The sequence below is a fragment of the Staurois parvus genome, unplaced genomic scaffold (assembly GCF_062004578.1).
Source record: "Staurois parvus isolate SC_StPar_1 unplaced genomic scaffold, SC_StPar_1.0 ptg000548l, whole genome shotgun sequence".
NCBI lineage: Eukaryota > Metazoa > Chordata > Amphibia > Anura > Ranidae > Staurois > Staurois parvus.
The window spans coordinates 4,476,955-4,503,076 of record NW_028318344.1 but is presented as its reverse complement, the minus strand read 5'-3'; the positions used below and the strand labels follow the sequence as shown (position 1 = coordinate 4,503,076).

The following is a 26,122-nucleotide window of genomic DNA, read 5'->3' as shown; positions in this document are numbered from 1 at the left end:
CTGATGATGTCGTCACTCACTGACGCATTTCACATGTGATGGATGGCCGACTGGCCGGGTCACACTCACACAGTCATGAGGCATCAGAATCAGTCATTACCTTCCTTTGCAGGTGCAGCTCCGCCTCCGCTGATGAATGGGAAGAGAAGGGCTGGAACTCCACAGTGATCAGCAGCTTCCAGCCAGCTTGCACTAAGGCCTGAGTCTGAGAGGAACACTGGAAGGAGCAGCAGCTCCACCCGTCATCTTCCTATGTTCTTTCTTTCTCCCCTCTGCTGCCCTTCCTCTCAGCTGAAGGATCTGTCATGATGTGGTGGCATCCCACACAGACTGTTGCCGGCCTGTGCTTCACCAAGTCACCCCTAGGTGGTAGTGCTCCCTAGGTGGTCGCCTAGCTTGCCTAGTGGAAGCCCCAGCCCTGGTTGTATATATGGTTTGGAAATCTCAAAATGATTGCCATGAAGCATTTCTGTATCCCTAGTGGAATTGACTTTGAGATGCAGCGCAAAGAGACAAGGAAGCTTCTTAGTAGCTTTGTAAATGGGCAGTATCACACATAATTGCAGCTCTGGTCACTTGATTGTAGATGCCAGAAAAAAATGTTGTAATACAATATCCATTATTGCACAGGATACTGTATGTACAAGAAACTGGAAAATCTATTAGAAATTAAATAAAAGGGAAAAATAAGAAAGGTAAGCTCATGTAGTTGTTTAACCATTGTTCACTTATACTGCATTTAAAACAGAAAAGTGAAACTAATTTTTTTTTTTTAAATGTAATTAAATATGTATTCTTAACTCAAAAAGTATCTTCTTTTGCTCTCGGCCACCTCCACATCTCCAAATTACGTTTTTGTTGTTGCTGTGATCCGACTTCCTGTTAATGGGAGGTCACTCTCCATGGTCCCACTGTATGTAGTAAATGTTGCCACTCTTTTTTTCTTGCTCCTGAGATGGACTATGGACTATGGATTATGTATAGTGTACATACCGCAAGTAACATTCACTGCTCATTGCAAACAATTGGAAATTAAAGGAAAAGGAGGGGTTCAGGAACTTACAGAGCTTATTGTTGCTCTACATGCCACCCCTTCACCTCTCCTATCTACTTCCTGCTGCCCCAGGCTTCTGTATACTCCCCTGACCCCCCACATCCCCTGCAGTGCTGCCGGGTTCCCCCCTCGCCTCTCCTGCTGGCTGCTGTGGGAGATCGTTCAGGATGTAGAGCAGGGAATAGATGAATAGAGTAAGTGATCTGTACCGATCACTGGCTCTGTTTATTCATAATTAAGGCATAGTAAACTGTGCTTACTATGCTTCAGTTTATGAATAAATGGGAAGCTCTGTACAGGGCTATTCCTGTCCATTCATTCTGTGCAGATGAGGAGATTGAGGGATGTGTCCTTATTCTCCTCTCTCTGTCTCAAGGTCTGTTTAGACCCCTGATATTTCACCAAACCCCCGACCCCCGCCACAGGGCTTCTAAAAATTATAATATAAAATTGTTTAAAAATAAATAAATAAATAACAAACCAAAAAAAAAAAACTACTGATACCAGTGGCAGGACTACCAGGGCTTCAAAAGTCCCACTTGCAACCGGTCCCAGGCGTTCTACCACCAGGCAGGGCCCAGCCAGGGGTCAAGGTGGTCTTTTATGTTTTCTCTCACTGGGTCCCAAAGGTTCTAGTTCCGCCTCTGGTTGCAATCCATTCTACCTATTGTTGTCTTTAAAATTATTCCATACAGAGTTAAATGCAGCTTTGAAAATGAGAGAGCTAAATGTTGCAGGAAAACAAAAGTATATATTCTGTAAGCACACAGTGACCTTTCTCTATACTGCAGTCTTACCATTGGCTGCCTTAACTGGGAGTTTTGGAAATAATACTGTATTACTCATGTATCAATAATACTCTATCACTCACGTATGAAGATCTATCTATTGATTTCCTTTATGCCCGATATGTTTGCAATTTAGCTTCATTAACAAACAGCTTCTATTAATAAAAAAACATGCATAGCTGAAATTATCTATGAAGATTTCAAGATCTGTTTATCAATAATTTAAGACATGTCAAGGGCAATACATAAAAATGAAATTATTTGTGCCATAATGTGCTAAAGGTGTAAAGACAGGAGGCACACAAAAGTTTTCAGGCACAAGGCACAATTCACCAACTCACCAAGTGAATGCACATTTTATTTCCCAGAATGATTATTATTTTTAGCCATTTGGCTCATTACTCCAGCTTTTATTGATTCTCATTGTTGATTGATATACCTCATTTTTGATATGAAAAATAAAAATATTATATCTTAGTGAAAATCAAATACAAATGTGTCGTGCTCCACTAATGCAATTAAATGTGAAATATGCATAAAAGGTATGTACATAAATTAAATAAATCAATAAATGTAATTTTAAATATGATTTTAAATATCTTTAAATGACATAAGTGAGTCCAACTGTAGTTTGCAATCCTGTTAGACTCACTTATGTCATTTAAAAATATTTAAAACTATATTTAAAATTATATTTATTGATTAATTTATGTATATATCTTTTTTGCATATTTCACATTTAATTTAATTAGTGCAGCGTGACACATTTGTATTTGATTTTGATTATAGTGACACACTTGTATGAGTATGTGTATGGTGTAGGCGACCGACTCACTTATATCATTTTATTTTATTAATTAATTAATAAACAAGTATACACACAAGCACATTCATTTTGCACATATTTCACTTATATATACTTTTATAAATTTATATCGTTTTTTTTTATTTCAATTTTATTTTTAATTTTATTGATTCACTATATTAAGACATATATGTACAAAATACACCATAGTAACTCACAAGAATCACATTTTTAAATTATATCTTAGTGAGCTGAACCTACTGCAGCTTACAAATATCTCTTAGCCATTGGTTTTTATAAAGGGGTGGAGCTTACCAGGACCATTAATACCATGAAATTAGGTGAAACCTTTCTTGCAGGCAGCACCTTTGATGCAAGAATCCCATCTTGCTTCATGACTGCAAATATGTTTTTTTCTGGGAATAGACATGGAGGAAACTGCAGGAATCCAGAATATTCATAGAAGCACAAAGAGAGGCTGCTCCAGCATTGCCATTGCCAGCTGTTATTAACATAAGGGAGTGCATTATGAAGACACAAGAGGAGAAACAAAGCAGCAAGGCACAGTCTTGTCACACTTGGTGTGCCTTTTCTTTATGTTTCTGTTCTAGTTGCCAGGCGTTCTAACGTATTTAAGATTATGAAACTGTGCTCACTGTGGAAACTATTATTTGTATTTATAGTGGAATGGAGTGGTTTACGTTTCAAATTATAAGCTTTCCTTATGCAGAATATGCATCCCTGTGGGCAGGGCTTAGTGCTAGGGGAAAGCTTAGTGAAGACAGTTGGGGAGGGTAACCATTTAGAGCTGTCTTAGATATAGAAGTGACCCAGTTCTTTTTTAGTTTATATGGTGAAAAATACATTGCATAATGCATCCTTTATATTGTCTCTCTGCAACCAAGCTAGTTTCTATATTATGTACTATCCAACTGTTTGGTTCATAGTGGGATTCATTGACCTATCATTTTCCCTTAGCTTAGTGAATGTGGTAAAAATTCAGTTTGCAAAGAATACCCAATTATGTGTAAGGAAATTTAAAAAATGATTTTTGCTTGTTTAGTACTTTTGCTTGTTTAGCCACTGATGTATGGATCCCTGATGACAATGACCCTTCTGGCAATATCCTCTATCAATAATATCTATAACATAATAATAATAACAATAGTATCAATAAATATTAAGTGTTGCATTGTTAATAAACATAAATGAAGATAACCAAACAAAAACTCAATATCATAAAAGTCCTCAGAGAATGAATTGTGAAATAACGATTTCCTAAACAGAAAAATTGAGAATATAACATATATAATATAAAGTGAAAAAAGGATAGTCCACAGTGAAAAGAGTATCAGTCTCCTTTAAGAGGAATACATAGCTATCTTCTCCTTTTCTTCTATTAATACCAGTGTTACCCAACACCACCGTGAAGGCAAGATGCAGGCTTAACAAATAGACCCCTTATTCAGAGTGGTCAGTAATCACTCAAAAGGAATCAATCCCAAGGGCATCTCTCCACACCAATCCAAATACTGTTGTCCAGCACTGCTCCAGATGAAAGACAAATGCAGTATAGGTGGTAGAATCATAAAACGGTAAGCGGATAGACACTTCTCATAGTGTAGGCATCACCAAACACCAATTATTTAGCATAAAACCGCACTTACAAGATTAAAATATTATGTGCACATCAATATAGTCACCAGAACAGCATCAATATCATCAACTTCTGGCTTCCTGTACGCAATGATGTCACGGGGGAGGCTCTCCCACACCTCTGACACAAGTCTAAAGAAAGAGGATTTATTTGTGTTACACACCCAACAAGGCAAAAATATAGAATGGAATAGCAATGGACAGGTATAGGGTAAAACAGATTTTCATAATATACTGTAACAAAATAATAAGACCAAGTACAGTATCTCTGCACTTGAACCCAGGATCTAAAGAGATCCTAGACAAGGGGATGTTACAAGAAGCTAATGTCCTTCAGTCTCTCCAAATCCCTCCCACTGGTAAGGGTACTATTAGTCATTAGTATCAAAAGTCCCTGAATCGGAGTGTTTAGGTTTAAGGGGATTTTAAGGTACAGGACTTAAATACCCTAATTGTATCTTAAGGCAAGGTGACACTGTCCCTTTAAGAAGTGGGTAAGGAAGTTATGGCCAGCAGCCTCTTACCACCAGTGTGTGAAATGGAAAACAAAGTTATGGCCTGTGGCCTCTCACCATGCAGTCTGCAATTAAGCCTTCTTCTATTCTCTGGTATCAGGGATTGGTGACATTGGCAGTGATTCTGAGGTGATGATCTCTCATGGAAATGGTGACATCCTTTTCCTGCAGGTTGCTGGATCTCTCCAACAGCTGTACCCTCCACGCAGAGGTGGCAACTCAGTCTCTTTCTGACACCGCAGCGAACACTTACCATAGGCAGCGTCACCTCTCCAGTAAATTTTAGTATAGAAACCCTGTGCTATTATTTAAAAACAATACACTACCATAAAAAATAATAAAAAATGTGAAGAGCAGCTATCACTCCACATTTCACTTACTACACTAATATCAATAAATGTATACCTCCTAAAATGTAAGCGCTCCTTAATATAAATTACTAAATGTAGACTCAAAAAGTGCATATAAACAACAAAACTCATAAATTAATGTATGAGCTTTGTTGTTTATATGCACATTTTTTAGTCTACATTTGCTAATTTATATCAAAGAGCACTTCACTGTTAGTAGGCATAGCCTTCTCCAATAGTCACCTCTAACTTCAGGTGTGAACTCCAGGCTTCAATTTCCTTTTTACTCCTCCTACCATTCTCTGTCCCCCTGGATGGTCCTACCCAGTATTGGCTTCACAGAGACTCTCTCTTAGGGAATGCATTCCTCATAGTTCCAGTGGGCTCCCAGAAGTCTCTCCCAGACTGCACAGTAACCAATCACAGTGTCCCCTGTATCCTGGGCGGTGGTGGGGCTCACTTCTAGGTCACTGTGTCTGCAACCTCAGCTCTCCCAAAATGCCTCTAGCCAGCTCTCTCATTTTCCTCTTCTCCTTGCTGCTCCTCCACTCACTGGCATCCAGGGAGAGAGAGAGAAACTATTTGTATTGGTGGCTGCAGCATTCTAAATGACAGCCCAGTCCAGGCAGCAGTGTGCAGAGTGCTACCCAGATGGGGAATACACTTGCACATGATTGGATGATGGAAGTCAGCAGAGTGTCACCTCATCCACTGAAATAAGAGAAAAATCCCCTAGAAAGTGAACAACCTTCAAGAGTTACACCACTTCAGGTCAGTCCACACCAGGGGCGGACTGACCATTCGAGCACTTGGGCACTGCCCGAGGGCCCGGGGTCAGTAGGGGGCCCCATAAAATGCTCCTGGTACCTTTTATAGGCATGTTTTGAGTGTGGGCAAGGACACAGGGGCCCCATGATCCCCAATTGCCCGGGGCCCCAAGAGTTGTCAGTCCACCCCTGACTCCACACTTACCCATTTTTGAATTACAATACACGATACATCATTTATGTCATTACCTGTCAAATTTGTTCCATTCAATATGTGGGAAAAACCACAAGAAGGTTAGGTATTGCTTACACGATCACCTCTACAATATAGAACAGCATCACTCTATTAATCTGGCTCAACACTTTATTGAGAGTCATGGAGGGGATTTAATTACTGTAAAGATCCAGGAAATTGAGAATTTTTCCGAGCATTTCTGGATTCCTGATGGGTTAAATTTTGAGTGGGATGTGCCCCGCATCTATGATTGATCTTATCCTAATCCCTCTTGCAGACCAGTAATTCCCACCCCTTTTTTATTGCACAGATTTCAGTCTTTTCAGCATTGTGCATCCTTATATCGATACATATTGTTTGTGTCTTACATTGCTGAAAATATGACATGGTATTGTATTTTACATATGTATATTTATAGGTTTTGCTCTTCTTATGTGTGTTTGGTTTCAACACATTAAGGTGTGTGGAGGTATTCAGGCATGAAACAAGTTAACAGTTCTGTTCCTGTGCTTATGCTGTGATATTGTCATTATATTTTGATTTGGAACAAAAAAGCATTTGGTTTTTATGGACATCAGTGTGCAATCATTTCTACACTTTTTCTACAATGTAGAAAATCTATTTGCTTTTAGTAAATCAACCCCCAAATCTTGACTTTAGCGTCTTCCTATTATTTGATCAACATTTTGACACTGGTAGCTGTAAATTACAGTGCTTTTGGTCTTGTTACATACCTAGATTGTGTAGTGGATGATTTTAGTGCAGAGATCTGTAGCATTACTCCAGGGTTGACAGGTTGATGCTCAGCTTTTGTGTCCCAAAGTTCAACATAGGTATACATTTACTTATTTCTCAGTATGTTGAAAACCCGTCTTGCCTGTTGTTTGGTTCCTTATACACCTATATGATTGACAACAAAAAACTGTTTGTGAAAAGAGCATAGCAACCTCTTCTTTAACACCCATAAAAGAAGCTACAGCGCTCCAGGAGCTTTCCAGATACTCTGAAAAGTTTTCATGTTCAGAAATGTCCAAATTCTGTGAGATGTCTTATGTTTTTACATAATGGCTGACATTAATAGTTCAATTAATAATTTTTGTCATCTGCCATTGCTTTAAAATGGCGTGGGCAACCTATCAGAGGTTGAGATCTACCTGGACAACATGGAGGGAAAGGGGGGGGGTGCCCTAACAAAAAACAAATAACTATCAAGACCCAATAAAAAGATGGCATGAAGAACACACAGTGTGTCACAGTAGTGTCCTCTGCTCCCCTTCACATCATTCCCTCCACAGTAGTATTCTCTGTTCCCCTTCACATCACTGCACTTCATCCCCCAAGTAATGTACTCTGCCACTCGATAGTAGTGTCTTCTGCCCCTCTTCATATCACCTCAACTATGGTGTGCTCTGCCCCCCCCCCCCCGTAGTGACCTGTGACCTCAAAAGCAGTGTCCTGTGCCCACTGTCAAATCACCCCTCCCTCCACTGCAGTGTCCTCTGCTCGACACAGTAGTGTCCTGTCCCCCCCAAATCAGTGTCCTCTGCCCCCATAAGTTTCTTCACCCTTCCCCCACAGTAGTGTCCTCTGCCCCCAGCAGTGTCTTCTGCCCCTTCACATCATCCTCCCGACACAAGCACACAACAATATGTAGATACTGTAGCTGTCTCGTTCTTTACAACATGTGTACAGCAGAGAGTGGGAGGCAGCACATTACTGGACTGAGGGTGGGAGCTGCCAAAGTTAACTTTTCATAATAACAAGCTGGTGATTGGTTGCTAGGACCATTCATTGGTCACTCACCTGCTGGTTAACTTGAAAGGTTAACTGAGGCAGCACCTGCTGTCCATCCAGTACTGTGCTGCCTCACGCTCTCCGCTCTGCTGTGAAGAGCGGCAGAGGCTGAGGGCAAGGACCGGCAAACTAGGGACATTTTTGCAATCTAATTGTCAGCTGCCTGTGGTCAACATGTAGCTTGCAATTGATGGGTTGCTGACCCCTGCTTTAAATGGTTTCCAAGGCCACACATCTAGAGGCTGTAGTAAAATAAATCTGGCCTTGCAAATTACATTTCCAACTAAAATTTGAGGTTTATTCATTCTATGTAGCAAGGAAATTCAACCAGCTGATATCTATCGACTGTGTTTTTGAGTAATCTCTTTTTCCTTTCTTTTGGTATCCAGGTGTGGTTCGTGCCTCAAGCATCTTCCCTATCCTTAGTGCCATGCTCCTGCTACTTGGGGGCCTTTGTGTTGCTGCCAGTCGTGTTTACAAATCCAAGCGCAACATCATCCTAGGAGCTGGAATTCTATTTGTTGCTGCAGGTGAGAAAAAAAGGTTTTGAGATGAACTCCAGCAAAAATAACAATCTTAAGTGTTCTCAATTTTTTTTTGTTTGTGAGCTTTATTACAGCTTTATTAGATTACAGTGTACATTATAGCTCCTTGCTGTGGTCCATTCCCATCTTATCCATTTTGAAAATAAGAAAAATGTTCTCTATTTTTGTTCCTATGACAGCTCTAGCATATTGGATCTCCCATCACATTCATTTCCAGAGTCAATACTGACTTTTCCTAATAGAGAGGGCAAATCTCCGCAGCAGGGACTCAGACCACAATAAAAACCTGAAAGGGGTTTTAACGCATCCATACTCTATCCAAAAAACGTTTTGGCTTTACATACACTTTAAAATTAATGGTTAGGGATAGAGTTTATAGAAGCTATTAATGTTAAGTCATACGTAATATTTTGAGGTTCCAGTTTAAGTTAATTTTTAAGGGCATGTTTTAATGGTTCAGTTAAAGTAGATCTTAAATTGATCTGAATGAATTTTAGCTTTCCTAAAGCACTGTGTGCCATAAACATCTGCCATGTTTTTTTTTTTCTAAAGCATGGTTTTAACTTTTTTTTTCCTTTGTTACATCTCAATGCAGCTGATCTTTGACCTATTACAGCCACTGCCTATCTATTTGCACTGGCTCCAGCATTGCATTTACAATATTGCTTTGGACCAACTTTCATACCTTGCAGGCTGTGTGTATGCACAGCCACTTATAGTCTCCACCAGGGAAGCATGTGACAGGGTGACAATGCAGGAGTACAATGGGGGACAGTTGTCACCTTATAACAGGAAGTGTATGAACAAGGACCTTCATGGAAGGATCACCAGGTATTTAATGAAAGTTGCATATTTAAAAAAGATTAAAATCACATTAACAGATTAATGCTTTTATGAGATTTAGTGAGCTGGATTATTGACAGGCAGGGGGAATGTTGGCGACACCAGTTGTACATACCTTTACTTCACTTTCCTATTACTCAGTCTGGAGGTTATGACTCGTTTTTTTCACATCTGCATAACATCAATGAGTGCCTGAGCAATCAGTCACCATGAACAAACACCAAGCAGCAGGATAGAAATGAATCACATGTTGCTAGAGTTCCCAGAAGTTCCAGGCTAAATAGAGGGGTGGGGTAGTGAGATTGTGCTGCTTGTAGGGCCATCATTTTAAAAGCAACTGGTGTAAATATATGAATTTCATTGGCATCAGCCTCTTGCAATCTCTTGTAAACCAGAACTCAGACTGGGAGAGGAAAAAGCAGCAGCAAAAGCCAGTCAAATGTGTTGCAGTGTCCATGTGCTAACTAGGAAAATACTTTCAGGAGGAGACAGCCCAGTGACAAAAAAACAAACTCATCAATATTCAGCTTCTCCTTCACTGTCTAGTCACAGGCTGGGAAGGGACAAAAACTATTTGTATTACTTAACTACAATGTCTGGTCTCCATGCTGGCTGTGAAAATCTCATAAATAATGGACAGAAATACAAATCATTTGGCAGGTAAAAATATTTTCCTTTATGTGAATTTCATTTGTGTAGTTTAAGTGATTCAAAAGGTTTAGCTTTTTTTTTTTTAATAACAAACATGTTATATTTACCTGCACTGTGCAATGGTTTTGCACAGATCAGCATCGATCCTTCTTTTATTGGGGTCCCCCTGCCAGCACTTCTGGCCCCTCCCCCATGCTGAGTGTCCCCAGAGCAAGCTGCTTGCTCTGGAGGTACTTGTGCATGCTCGCTCCTGAGCAGCCTCTGTGTGTCCATAAGATACACTTAGTGTGGCTCAGCCCTGCCCCCCCTCTCTCCTCAGTGGCAGTAACTGACAGGAGAGGGAGTCAATGGCTCCTGCTGCTGTGTCTCAGTCAATGAGGAAGGAGAGACCCAGGTGAGCTGCTGCTCTTGTGCACATCGCTGGATCGAGAGCTCAGCTAAGTTTTAGGGGAGGCCGAGGTGGGAGCTTAAACCTTTCAGCCTTCACAACCACTTTAACTGTTTGCTTGCCTGGAGTGTAGCTTTAAAGATCTAGTTAAAAGTAAAGTATATTGGTTTGGGGCTATTTTATTGATCTATTTATTTATGTGCCGCGCTCCACTTTTACCAATAGAATTCATAAATATGTGCAATTTCACTCAAATAATATATAAGTGCAATTTTACATAAATCCACTATATAAATAAAAAATTGTCCATATATAATTATTCACAATTCTTGTGTTCACTGTAATATTTATATTTAATGCTTCCTTCAGTGTCAAAATTCACTTCAAAACTTGTGCACCCCCACCGGTTGTGATCTCACCTCAAATATATGACCAAACCGTTAAGTGAGGGCATATAAAGCCTGTGTCCCTTTAATTGGACCAAGTGTGGATGGGATGGTATCCAGCTGAATAGGATCCCCTTCGCTCGTCTAGCGGCTCTCCTCCATCGGTGCGTATGTTAAGAGAATAACCAGATCATAGTGCGTTATCCTTAAACACTCATTTAGTAGTACACTCACATGATCAAAATACAGAAGAGCTTTGTGCAATAAATTGCCTTCTGTATTTTAGCAGCGGTGATATCCTGTGTGTAACCAGCTCCCCTATGTGTTGCGCCACCGGGTCACATGGCTTCATCAGGGGAATGATTGGATGACACGACGCTCATTCATCCTTATATAGGGGATGCTTAAGCACCATTTTGTAGTAGCCTGCATGGCATTAGCCATGTTTCTATAGTCTGCTGTACATTGAGCAAAAATCTAACAGCACCGATATTATTAATTTCTTTTGCAAAGACTATATATTCTTTTTGGCTAACCCCACCCTGGAATTAGAGTTTTATATCGGCATATACATCCACATATAGTCCGGGATGCCGACTATTAACATACCGTCTTAGTTCCATTTTATAGGAGCCTTCATGGTGATGGTGCACAAATTTTGAAGTGAATTTTGGCACTGAAGTTGGATTAGGAAGCACTAAATATAAATATTAAAGTGAACATAAGAATTGTGAAGAATTATATATGGACAATTTTTTGTTATTTATATAGTGGATTTATGTAAAATTGAACTTATATATTATTTGAGTGAAATTGCACATATTTATGAATTCTATTGGTAAAAGTGGAGCACGGCACATTTTGGTAATATATATAGTAGGCACATTTGTATGAGTATGTGTTAGATGTAGGTGATCCACTAATTGTATTTTGGTTTGGCACAAAGTATCTGATATAGCAGCTCACAAGTCTCAATTATAATTTTATTTATGTATTTTTTATTTTTAAAGAAAGGTCAGCAATAAATCTGTATCACAGGCTCACTCAATCTGACTTAAACCTTGGACAGAGCTTTATGGAGGGAGGGGGAATGGAAGAGTGATATGTAACTACTCTGACATATCCATCTGTCTGTAAAAAAAATATTATTGAGTTATTGAACTCTGTAAACAACAGGCTTTTTACAACAAGGCGTGTGGAGATGCTGAAAAATATGAATGAGAAACTGAAAGAGCCTATAGCTCCAGCTACTAGCTGGAAATAAGGATACTATATATGTATGTGCAAGATTTTATATACACCACAATATTTGTTTGTCCCAATTATGATAAATAATGAAAATATGTACAAAAACACTATATATTCCCTTTAATGTTATGGACTAGACTATGCACTAGAGTTCAGGTCCAGGTGAGGGTTAAGTGTTAGAGACAGGTAAAAGATTAGGCTACAGCGCAGGGTGATTTATGAAAGCTGAAATTTGACATGTTTGTGACACCAATGCCCATGTTGAGAACAACCAGCACCAAAAATAAATGCTATCATAATAAGGAGGTCCAGAACACCAGATTGTACACATGACTGAAACAGTCCCTTTAAATGTTGTACTGTCCTTTGTAGCCTCCCTGACGGTATTCCCGAGTGTAGCTCGGGGTAAAGTTTCAGTACCAAAAGCGGTAACCCCGAGCTACACTTGGGCTTACCATGTGGTGCTGCTCCAGGATCTGTTCTTCACTTACCTTGTCCTTTGCTCCCACGATGTCCCTCCTACAGTGTCCCCGGCAATGTAATCAGGTGGATGCTGGCATCTGTCATCTGGGTTCCGTCCCCTGCGAGCGTCGGGACGTACGGGGGACGGAACGGTGGGAAATTTGAAAATGACAAAAAGTGACATTCACTCAATACACTAAAATCACATAGTAAAACATTACTGTATCAAACCATTTCACATACATTTTGTCCCTAGTGCTTTGTCCTGTGCCCTGCCTGCATTTTTACTGTTCTTTCTGCCTGGAAACTGAGAAATGTCCATGGCGTCCAAAAAGTGTCCCTTTAGGTCAAAACCGGTTTTAGACCAGCTAGAGAACAGCGATAGTAAATTAGAACTACTTGCAGAATTGAGTGATAATGATTCATGGGGAAATTTGTCATCAGACACTGAAAATGATTTTGCGACTTTGCTCAGTGATGTGCGAACTTGGTGCTATATTTCAAATTTCAGTGTTTTTGGTTTGATTATAATATTAAATTAAATGTATTATTATTATTTTTTATGATTATTTATTAAATTATAATTTATGATTTCGTGTTTCAAATTTTATCATACCCGGGATGTTTACTAGACTCTTGTTCGGACAGATTTCAGTAAGTTATTTCTAAAAATTACAGGCCTACAATAAAAAAATACATATTTCCATGCAAAAAAATGTACCGCTTTGAGCACAGAAATATGGACATAATCAGACCGCTAGGGAGGTTAAACATGTTTTTATTTAAAAAAACAAGAAATGCCAATTTTTCTGATAATTTCTCTTTTACATTTAATGACAGGACTAAGCAACATTATTGGTGTAATTGTTTACATATCTGCAAATGCCGGAGATCCTGGAACCAAGAGAGATGATGAGAAGAAAAGTCATTATTCATACGGTTGGTCCTTTTATTTTGGTGGACTTTCTTTTATCATTGCTGAAATGATTGGGGTCCTTGCGGTCAACATCTACATTGAAAAGAACAGAGAGGCCCACTGTAAATCACGTACTGAGCTGATCAAAAACCCCTCTGCTATTCTACGCCTACCAAGTTACCGCTTTCGATACCGCCGACGTTCTAGATCAAGTTCACGCTCCACTGAACCTTCTCAGTCAAGGGACACGTCTCCTGTGGGAGTCAAAGGGATACCTTCAACTGACATCTCCATGTACACCTTGTCAAGAGATACCTCCAAGGCTAATGTTAGTAGTTTATATAATACAGAGCGCGGAGATCACAGTTTTCTACAGCTTCACAACTGCTTCCCTAAGGAACCAGGGGTCACCGTCACCGTTACAGGACCAGCCTCTAACACTGGCACCCTGGGCAAGGACGGTTCAAATACCAACACTCTAAACAGGAAAACCACACCCGTGTAGGTGGTTCCAAGCCTAAGGTCTTCTAAGTGAGCATGTGTGAGTGAATGTGCAATGCGTGTGACAGAGTGTACGTTTTAGGATGGAGATAGGAGCCATTTTATGCCATGTAGCTGCCAATTTCTGGTGCAGAGGTGTCAGGAGTCCAACCCTCTGTTCTAGTGAAAGAAATTTTGGAACCAAATGGTAAATGTTCTGAAAACTGCATTATAGTGTTTTGATAAAAAATATATTATATATATATGTATATATATATATATATATATATATATATATACACACACACATATATATACTTAAGAGATATTGTACATTTTAGGTTGCTGATAAGCTGTTCTCTTTTAAGATAAGGTAAGGTTTATCCAACCATTTGTTATTTTACATGCTTAGGACTACATTGCTGCTAAGCCGTAGTTTCTCTGACAATATAATCACAAGAATACAAAGCAGTTTCATGTTTAAAATCACACTTTAAATGTAAATTTAAACCGTCATTCCATTGTAAATGAATACTGTGAAAGACATAGATGGGGAAAAAAAGTCTATAGTTTAATTTTCTGAAGGAGATTCATATTTTGACAAATCTGAATGAAAGGGTCAGTTCTCATAAAGCTTTCATTTTATGTTGAAACATCCACTGGCTTCTTAAAGGCATAAGCCTTCCACTACACAGCAGGAACCATAAAGTGGTAGTTGTAACGTCTGACTTGTTCTCTGTAGCTGGGTTTTGCATTCAGAGCCCCTAGTTATACCTTGTACTTCCAGGTGTAGGGCACAGCCTCCCTGCCTCCACAATGCAGTTCTAGATGCCTGAGTGCCCAAATGCCAGGCCAAAGCAAAGTCATATGGGTGAGGTGGGAGTATGCTCAGCCCTTTACAAGTTTCCACTTTCTTAGTTGAAGAAATTTTAGGGACTGTAGTGGCAGATTTCATTGTAAGGGGAATGGACCCTAGTATGCAATGGCAGGCTCAGTTTGTTTGTTTGTTTTTTACTACCGGTCATTGGAATCTCTTTGGGTCTTCAGCATCAAAATCCCTTTTCTGGAGTTACTGGTTCTGCTTCTTTCCCACTTTCAGCAGAATTTTATTTATTTTGAGATGGTGTAGAGATATCACTGTAAGTATGCCTTATCTATATAAGGAGCTAGTGGCCATTTCCTACTCTACTATTACAAATATGATGATAATAATAATAATAATAACAAACAAACTGTGATGCTGTTGGTTAACCCAAATATACATTAGTAGGAAAGGTGCCTGGTTTTTATTTTCATGTACTTACATATTAATGCTGCACTAGTCCCTTTTCATCTATAACTGAATAGATTCCAAGGAAGCAAATGTTAGAGAACATTTCATTGGGGTTTAATCAAGGAACCTGGACTGTGAAGTTTTTTTTTAACCCTTTGCTTCCTTTGCATCCCCTTTCCATCTGTGCACACTACATTCTTTAACTCAACAACTTCAAAAGGGAATCTTTGATACCCTGAGATGCACATCAATTTTAAGAATAGCAAGGAGTTTATTGTGGGCCTCAGTTACTTTTCAATCAAATTCAAGAGAAAACTAAACTAATACTTCTTCTAGGATGTTCTTATGTACCTGTGTCCAAGACTGATAGTTTCATATTCTAGCTAAGATGTTTAATACACTTTAGATTATGTCAAAGCATGAGACAATTATAAATTAAATTAAACTAAATACTCCAAATGTTCTTCCTAACATCTAGGGTTAATAAAAAGAAGAGGTCCTCAGATCAGAGTTCCCATTCCAGCAGCTGGCAGACCTGTAGTGCTCCTCTGTGTTTGCACTGGTTGTCTCTGCATATAGTTTGATCATGCCTATTGGCTTTTCTATGAGCTTAAGTATGAGCCACCGATAAATGTTGCTGACAGTGTGATTGGTACTGTTCTGTAACCTATATTGCCTAATATCAGTTTGTACTGCACATATTGTGCCAGTTGTGACAGGACTAAACTTTGTTAAAACATAAGTTTAATAAGAGATCAAATGACAAAAATCAGCACAAGGGACATACTTACAGTCGGTAGAATGTGTCCCTTGTACTGTTGTGTCCTCTATTAGCTGAAATCTTCCTCCATTGATCCCCCCTCCCCCCCCCCCGCTGTAATATTCCAATGAGTCATGGTTATTAATACCAACAGAACTATGACAGGCACTCATTAAAAGTGTCTCACTATGCCCACTCTTTCTGCCCAGCTCCTCCATTCATAGAAACTGTATTCTAGCTTCTATGAATGAAACAGGATCTAAGAATAGAGGGCAAGTGGATAACCGAAAGGTCTGTCCCCTTCATTCATATATCACTGTATGAGCACATAACCAGGAAACAGCTCAGACCTATTACATTCTTAAATGTATGAAATAGTTTATTTGCAGGCTTTAGTGCATTTATGTACACTGCCAGGTTCAAACTGCCTTCATTTTTTTTTACTACAAAGTAGTTCAGTCCCCATAAGTGCAAGCATGTAAACATACCCTCTGACATTAATAAAGGAAACTTGTACTGAAAATAATATAGAGGCTGCTGTTGTTGACCTCCTTCTAAAACTACTAGTTGCCTTGCTGTTTTTGTACATGCACATGCATTGATTTGAGAAAAGCTTGAATATCAGGAGGGTCACAGTGGAAGTAGAACTCTGCATACATGGTCCAGGTCAGTGACTTTGAAAACACTAAAATCACTGAAGCAGCATGACATCCAGGCAGCTAGAATTATTGGAAGGAAAAGTCAGTAATGGCTTCTTCTTTTAAAGAGATCCTGTCCCCTTGCCCATTCAGGGCAAAATGACAGAGTTTTTTAAAGCCCTCCCAAACCCAATCATACTCATCTACTTACCTTTATAGCAATTCCCACCACATGCTTTTGGTAGAGTGCTTCAACTTTATGTGAGAACATTGGTGGGTATTAAAACAACTTTTTGCTTAGTTGATTCTAGTCTACAGTTCAGTTGGCAACAAGTACAATTTAAACATTTTTCAACTGATCAAGGGATACTTAAAAAGCTTCTGCAATACATATTTAGACAGTTATAAATACTGGCCTTAAAGTTGATGTCCTACTTTTCAACATCAAAGTCTAAGCTGGAGATGGACACTAGATATTCCTATATTGCATGAAATATTGAAGCAAAGGATTGTGACTACTATCAAAGCTACTTACAGTGTACAAAGTCAACCTTAGGTAATACATGCCATCACATCAGGTGGTAGATATCAAGGATGGTAGTCCTCAAACGAAAATGTTGTGCACCTCTATTGACAGGTCCATGCTTTCGGATCTATAGACTCAACTGGCTAATCTGTACATGGCTGCATAGTGATACAGTATTATATTGTATCTACTCTTTGACTAGTATAGTAGGTATAAAAATGATCCAATATAAGGAAATAATTGACTCTAAGTAAGTGGTAATTGGCACTGCAGATAATTTATAAAAACTAATATTTTTCTTCTGACCTTGTAGCAGGTTGTTCTCCTGACTCTCTAAAACTATATTGGATAAAAACTGGTAGGAAAACAAAAAGAAGCAGTTAAGAAAAGCAGCTCCATAACTGGCAATTAATTTGTCATATAAGTTTCCAGAGTCCAAATGCACCCCAAAAGTCAGCCCTATGATACCCTCTCAATACATATTAAAATAATAAAAGTACAGGACAGCCTTACTCTGCAATTTACACTGTCCTAGGACTGTCTTTTTCTAAATGGCTTCAGGTCATATATATAAAAACTATATGCACCAGCTTTTCTCAACCTTTGTATAACAGAAAAAAATGAAAGGTCTGGTAGACCCCTGCTAAAAATGATTACACCTACAGCTCATGGTAAGCTGCAAAATTTTTTTAAATAAGAGAATGTGGTGTACTTAGACTATTTGACTACCAAGACAGAAGATTTTTAACACCCCCTGCTGTATATACCAATGTTATTTTCAGCGATAGTTCTGAAACAAAATGAATAATGGTAGAATGAAATGAAATTAAATGCAGTGAAATAGTGAAAATGTTGGTGTCCCCTAGTGTTTGTGGATTGCTTAGAAATAACCCTCTAAATGGGAAATACATGGAAAATGTCCTACTTGTGTTGGTGACAGTAAAGGTGGGGAATACCTCTCCACTGCACATTGCTCGAGGAACTCCTAGAAACCTTAGGAGGAACCCTACGGCTCCATTAAAGTTATTATTATTATTTATATAGTGCCAACAGTTTGCTCAGCGCTTTACAATAGAACGGGAGACAATACAGCAACAATACAGTTCAATACAAGAGGGAAAGGAGGGCTCTGCTCCTTGGAGCTTACAATCTAGGAGTTAGCTAAGAAAGACTCCTTTACACTGTTTTGTTGGCTTTGAGTTTTATTGAGAAACTTTTTCTGCATCACCTTGTAATCAGACCTTAAACAATAGGAATGTGAGCAGGAACCCTCTTTGAAGTTAGGTATAATGATTTTCTGGTTCACAGAAGGAAAGTGTAGGAAGACTATTTGATGTCACAAATCATCAGAGGGTTCTGAAAAGCAGTCATGTTAGTTGTGTCATTTTGTCATGATAAAAATAGCTGCATTCTACTTTTGACTGCTTTTAAGTAAACATTATTTCACCCACAAAGATTTGTTTGTAATGCAGCTTATATCGTGGTTTGGGTGTATTCTTCACTGCATCAAAGTGCTTTTCCATTTTATTCCTTTTTGTGACATTTAAAACTTTAAATGGTTTTGTTAAAAGGTTTGAGGGTCCATGCACAATGCACAGGTGCTGTTAATGTGTTTTAGTTGCGCTTGGGCTGATATTCTTTTTGTTGCTGGAAAGGATACTTGAAGTCACCAAATTTAATGACAGGAAGTTTTTCATAATCTATTCATTCAAAAGCACAGAAAACATGCATACACACATAATGATACATATTTATTCTATTTTGGGATGCTGCAAAATGTACTACCCTATCAAAGTGCAGGAAGCCACATTTGTTTAATGTAAATTCCGGACACGTAATCTTTCACATGTGAATATACTTTTTGATAGAATGAGAAATAATTTTAGAATTTATATACATTATAAGCATCAGACAAATCATTCTGTTGTGGCTAGATCCTAATATTTTTAGTTTTCGATTTAATTAAAAAAGTGACAGTTGATTTCTGCATAGGGAAGAATGAACCGTTATGAAAAACAGACACATTGGAAAACTGTGAACTTTTTTTACTCTTCTGAAGAAAATGTCCAGTCTGCAGAGAATCATAGGATTCATGAGTAGATTTGCAAAATTCATGGTTTAGTGCAGATCAGATTACAAATTGAAATATTCAGATGAACACATCAAAAAAAGTCTGTGATTCTCTTGAACTGCAACTGTCAGTCTGCATTACAAGTAGCACTGTTAGTAGTCCAAATTTTAGTGTGCACTCAGTAAACGACATTTGTAAACCACACTGACATTTGAGTGGGTAATAATAGCAATGGATAGTAATAAGCAAAGGGTTAGTGTGTAATAGGCAAATGGGTATTGGATAATAGGTAAATGTTTGCAGTAACCCTTAATTATTTGTGTTTTTGCCTATTACTCATTCAAATGCCAAGGGGTTCACCCACATTGCATTGGCCTGAAATTTAAAAGGGCAACAGGTAAATGGGTGTTAGGTAATGGTTAAATGTCTGCAGCAACCATAGTTTATTTGTATTGCTTGCAGATGATTCAAAATTCAAAAATGCCACAGTAGTTAATGTACAGAGCTGCTATCCAGATCAACAGAGCATTATAGAATTCATTAGGAGTGTAATGCATTCAGAGTAAGGTGAGAGTGAAATTAAGAAAGATTATGATAGTAAGGGAGTTTATCTATCTAGCCAGGTGTGTGGACCAGATGTCTGCTCTGCTGCTGTGCTGGGAAACATACATTGCAATGAGTACAGCAGTGATGAAATGCTCTGCAATTTACCTCTGCCAGCACCCGCTGTGTCTTTTCATTTTATTGGCAAAATAGTCATATATCTCCCATGTCAAAGTAATGGAATGCAATGGGAGTCTGCATCTGATGAGTATATAAGCAATGCTTCATAAGATCTCTTTGTGAGAGGACTACTGTATCCCAGTAGAGCTGCAGTGCCAGGAAGCTTATAGAGGAGGCACAGCTAAGGGCATAGCTACTAGCTTGAAATCAATTTTTCCAGGAAATGATACAAAAATGATAAGTCATATTTCCAACCTATGGGGATGTGAGAGAGATTAATCAAAATCTAAGTGAGAAATGTGTTTTAGAAAATTATTTTAAAGCAGGCCTGACAGCCATTAAAGTGTGTCTTTACCCTTAGCCTATTAAATTTTAAATTCCAAGAAACCTTCATAGATTATAATTTTTACAAATGGTTCTCTGAGATCTAACCTCCTGAGAAATGTTGTACTTATTTAAAGTGTCACTAGATTTAAATGTGTGGGCACAAGGATAACTTTATGAGCGTAACTATATCTCTTTCCTTCTTACACCCTGTTCACACTGGATTGTTATGAATTTTTCATCAGATTTTTTTTTACATTGTTTTTTCTAAAACTTACCAGTTAGTTATTCATTCAAATTGGCTCCAGCTATCATGTGTTCTTCATCAATTAAAAAAAGCAGAAGAAAATCCCACTGTGAACACGCCAAAACCTTTTGCTGATGAAGCATGTAACCTTTGCTGGAAGATGCCACCATCTGATACCTAGGTCTGGTTCCAGGGCCAACTTGTTGCCATGTGAGAAGGCACCCGGGTGAGCAGGAACCAGAGCTTCTAACATCTCTGGGAGTCTCCAGCATGGCTTAAGAGCCTCAGACAACAACCAGCAAGTGATAGACCTCTTCTAAAGCAGCTTTCTACCCTCATTGTTTTTTTTCCACTGTACTTGGGATTCAGCATTCTCCTGGTTTTGTCTTTTCTTTTCAGTATCAGGAAAAACAAATACAACAGCTGTGAAAGCAAGCCATAATTTTCCATTTACCTAATGCAGTTGCTGTGTTGAATATTAAAGACAGGTCTTTCCAACATTTTTCAAAACTAGAAAAAAGCAGTTATTTCATAGAGTTCATTACCTCCTTTAAGTAAAGACCTAATTGCAAGGCAGCCTGGTCTCTGTCTCTACTATAGCGTTTAAAAAAAAAGAGGACAGGAGAGGCAGAAGAAAAGGACAGTGTGCCTTAAGCAAAAGCTCAACAGACCATGGGGCTAGGTCCAAGCTCTTACTTTTCTTTTCAATCCAAATTTTACCCAAATCTTATATTTGCTAGGCAGACGAAAGGCTATTCTTAGTTACTTAGTTACTGTGCCACCCCATTTTGTTATTGGCAGAGCTTGATGTAGCCCCCCCCCCAACAAAAAAAAAATATACCATGGAATCACCATGTTCATGCATCATGCATGTAAACCCAAGCTACATAAAACAATTACATCAAATTATGTAAACCTTAAAATATATTATTAAAAAAGAGGTGTGGGATTTGAAAAAAATGAACACACACTCACCTCCATGCTGCAGCATCAATGTTATGCTGTAGCTGTCCCACATCAACTCTAAGACCAACAAATGAGCGATCACATGGCCGCTGACTGCTTAGTTCTCGTTCTGCTCCAACCAGAGAGTAGTGACTCTCCACTCTGCTCTTCCAGGGCTCACTGGAGCACTGAGCCATAGAGGCGGCAATCAAGCATCCAGGTGGATCCTGAAAATATTGTTGGTATCCTTAACCACTTGCCTACAGGGCACTTATACCCCCTTCCTGCCCAGGCCAATTTCCAGCTTTCAGCGCTGTCACACTTTGAATGACAATTGCGCGGTCATGCAACACTGTACACATATGACATTTTTAGCATTTTTTTGAGACAGATAGAGCTTTCATTTGGTGGTATTTAATCACCTCTGGGATTTTTATTTTTTCTTAAACAAACCAAAAACCACTGAAAATTTTGAAAAAAAAAAACGTTTTTTCTTAGTTTTTGTTATACAATTTTGTAAATAAGTGATTTTTCTCCTTCACTGATGTGCGCTAATGAGGCTGCAGTGATGGGCACTGATAGGCTGCACTGATGAACACTGATAAATAGCACTGATTAGTAGGCACTGATATGTTGCACTGATGGGGATTGACAGACATCACTGATAGGCACTGAAAGGCAGCACTGATACATGACACTGATAGGCGGCACTGACTGGCACTGATAGGCCGCACTGACTGGCACTGTTAGGCAGCACTGAATGGCACTGTTAGGCAGCACTGACTGGCATTGATAGACGGCACTGATGCGCACCGATAGGCGACACTGACTGGCACTGATAGGTGGCACTGATTGGCAGCACTGATAGGTGGCACTGATTGGCATTGATAGGTGGCACTGACTGGCACTGATGGGTGACATTGAAAGGCAGCTCAGATGGGCACTGATACGTGGCATTGATGTGCACTGGTATGCACTGATATGTGGCATTGATGTGGCACTGATGGACATTGGCACGTGGCACTGATGAGCACTGACTGCTGGCACTGATGGACACTGACAGGTGGCACTTCTGGGGCCACACTGATCATCAGGGCACACTGATCATCAGTGCCCTGATGATCAGTGTACATGTTCCCTCCACGGAAAGCCGATTACCGGCTCTCCTCTCGAGCTGTCAGTGTGCCGATAACCAGCATTTCCATGTTTACATGTGATCAGCTGTGATTGGACACAGCTGATCACATGACTGAGCTGACATCTTCGGCTCTTTCCATGATCTGTGATCCGCTGTGTCCAAGGGACACAGCGCAGCGGCGATCGCCGCACTGCGTGCTCCCTGAGCCACACATGCGCGGTGAGAATGAAAGGATGTCATATGACGTCCTATCAGAACAAGAGAACCACCTTGCGCCCGTCATTGTACTATATGGCGGGCAGAAGGTGGTTAAAGATCCTGGAGCAGCTCTGAAATGTTATCTGAAAGCAGGTAATAGCTTGTTATTAGCTAACTCTGGGTGATCCAGAAGAAAAGTACAGCCAACAAAGCTTTGTCCATACTTCTTTTTTAAATGTATTTTATGTACAACTAGCATATGCACTTGAATCTGTCATGATGCTAGCCTACTGTGTTACAGTGTTACAGTGTTACACTAACACTCACAGTGGGAAGGAATGAGTGGGCACTGCTTTCAGCCAATCAAGGCTATGTTTATACTAAATAAGTAAAAATTCAGCCGTCATATTACTATAGTCACCTATCAGATGAGTGAGGTATAATTATTATGAGGGGAAGAGTTGTGTACATAAAGAATGCTTGCAGTTTAGGAGTAAGGTAGGACATGCATACATTTCATCTAAGTTAAATTCTGTGCATTTTTGCTGGGGTTCTGCTTTAATTTCTTATTGATTTCTTCTTGCTGATTTAAAAAAGAAATAATTGTAATAACATCATAAAAGAAAAGTCTACCTACCATCCTACTTATAGGAAATCCCCCTTGACCCAAGCATGTGTAGTCCTGTCAAAGCCTGGGGCTTGGAGATACTAGTAAAGATTTTAGTTTCATTTAGAGAATAATTTTAGTGGAAACATAGAAGTCAGATTGGCTTGTTTTGTGAGTTGCACAGTCACATTGCACCAGTGAAAGTCACTACTTTTGTCAATTTCAGTCCTTGTGACATTTTGAGAGAGGTGGCTATCAATCATCTGCTGTTTTTTGAGGGCTGAGAGATAAGAAGGGGACAGGTGGACAGCTGCCATTTGATGCACATTGTTTAATCTGGAATTACATATTCTGGGCAGTGGTCCCTTAATTCTAGCCTTTTCTCTCAGTAAATACTTAGCAAATGAACAGCCACCAAACACATATAGTATAAGGCCGGCCATAGACGAGCGGAAAACCAAATGCTCTGTCATTCGAAAATGATGCATACGCTTGTGTCATCATTTGTTTTGTTTTTCTAAACAAAATCCAGCTTGTTGGATCAGGCCCTTTTGATTACGACACGAACATCATGAGTCACAGCTGGCTCACTAATTATGTGGAAAAACGAACGACCAAGATTTTTCGTTTGGTTTTCAACTCGTCTATGGCCTGCTTATTGTAGAGTAGCAAAAAAACACAATGCTTGTATAATGTATAATTAAGTTTAATAGTTTTTGTCTTTTGTACACAGAGTACTAAAAGGTGCTATGTGTTCTGGATTACAGTGCTTTACATTCAAGAATTTTGACTTTAACATGTTAATGTATTTGGAAAGTAATTTTAAATATTTTTAAAACTATAGCTTTCTTCCAAATAAGATCTGGTGATCCTGCCATAAAGGTCAGTGCTTTGCCCCTGTCTCTACATTTCTCTTCCTGTGTTGTTACACTGGCATACGTGCTTTACGTGGATACTAGCTGTGGCTGTGACAATGCTTCTCACACAGGCAAGTCCCATAACAACGGTCAGCAGCAGGAAGCCAATCCTGAGCAAAAATGTGCAGCTAAACATTTGAGGTACACACTGCTTTAACAGACTAAATGTCATCCATTTAGGGCTTATGTCTACTCAAAAGCTATTATTTGTATTCACAGATATGAATACTATTATAGCAGATATGAATACTGTTATATTATTTGTATCTGGGCAGAACCTGAGAAACTTGACAGTGAAATAATGTGTTAGTTGTACACTTCAATACAAACTTATTTTTTGTCAATACATGCCTTTTGTGGCTGAGAAAAGCATACTCCATCAAGAGCTTATTGTGTATCATGAACAATCTCTCCACAGAGTTAGAAAAAAAGTCATTTTATTTTTGACAGGATCCAAAAATATTTTCAACTACACCTACTGTATATGTAGGTTGTATGTACAGCTTTATAATTTTCCTTTTTCAATTGCTACTACTAGGACTATAAAACAAGTGCTCTCAACAATGACAAAAAAAGGCAAAAAGACAAAAAAGGAAGAGGTGACCAACAAGGTAAAATGGAAAGTATAGTTGCCATTCGCAGCAGCTTTAATGTGCCCAAACACAAGCCTATCGGTCAAGAAAGGTCATTTTAGACATTTTCTGCTATACTGAACCCATATGTAGGCGACTTCTGACTTCTAATGCTGACAAATATTTATTTTATATAAATCAGTGCTGCTCCAGATAAGCAGAGACAAGAAGGAAAAAAAAAAAAAAAAGAGGGGCATAAAAAGCCCCAAGAGAGATCCTTCTAAGGGTGATATTCAGTTGAACGTATGGGAAAAGTACAGCAAAAAGTGTAGTAAGCATATACTAACATTCATAAGGTTGCTGGATACCCGTCCGTAGGGTCAATCAACCTATTTTAGCACATTTGGAGATTATGACGTCTCCACACAGAGTGTGGGTGGTTGCAGTCAATGCTCGTTGGGGTTTTCTGGAAATTCTTCCACCACGCTTGGTTGCAATCAGATCCAGTGTCCATTCAATAAAAAGGTGCTTTCAAGTGGATTCTTCAGGAAGGTTGGTATTTATTGATCATGAAAACAGGTTAAAGCACCATCAATGTGCTTTGTGGCTCTTTAATGGCCACTTTGTCAGGAAAAGGTGTTCAGTACACTTTAATGGGTGGGATCTGTGTGCATTCCTTCATGCCAGAGTATACTGTTTCCTGAAGAATCCTCTTGGAACCACCTTTTTATTGAATGGGTGCCTCTGCTGACCACACATTGGGGCCTTATTCTATCTACTAAATATCTGATTTGACCTTGAATACCCAGGATGGAGAATGAGATTCTATGAGGCCATTATTGCCCCATGTGCCATTTTCTGTCTGTAGATGATCTTATAGGTGGATTGTAAACAAAGTGTACATGCACCAAAATCATAAGTACTGAATCACATAGATAGGTGGATGATGAAAGTTATCAATTTCTGAGGTTGGGTTAGAAATAGGGTAGCCATTACATTTTGGAGGAATATAGGCTCTTGAAACAGATTGGATGTTTCACTTCTGGTCAAAGGTATATAAAGAAGTCAATATCTTACACCATCTACCCATGTGTGCAGCATGGAACTGCTGAAGTTGATGCTTGTACACATTGTTTACAATCCACCTCTTCAGCTTTCTGTACAAAACGTAATGCTCCTCCACATCTGCCAGCTGCCTTTCACCACACTAGTCCTGAGCATGTATCAGGGATTAATGTTGTCCTAAACAACTCAAGAAATCCTTTTCATTCCACCTTTAACCTGTATTAGATGTGACCCT

At 39.1% G+C, this 26,122-nt stretch overlaps 1 protein-coding gene across 1 annotated transcript in view; it reads left to right on the top strand.

Annotated features, from left to right (window-relative positions):
• Positions 1-25,164, top strand: part of CACNG8 (calcium voltage-gated channel auxiliary subunit gamma 8) — a 181,663-nt gene extending 156,499 nt beyond the window's left edge. The window contains exons 4-5 of the mRNA XM_089690972.1: positions 8,354-8,494; positions 13,328-25,164. Of these exons, the coding sequence (XP_089547098.1) occupies positions 8,354-8,494; positions 13,328-13,908 (722 nt within the window). The 3' untranslated portion in view covers positions 13,909-25,164. The remainder of the gene's footprint in view (positions 1-8,353; positions 8,495-13,327) is intronic.
• The last annotated feature ends 958 nt before the right edge of the window (positions 25,165-26,122 follow it).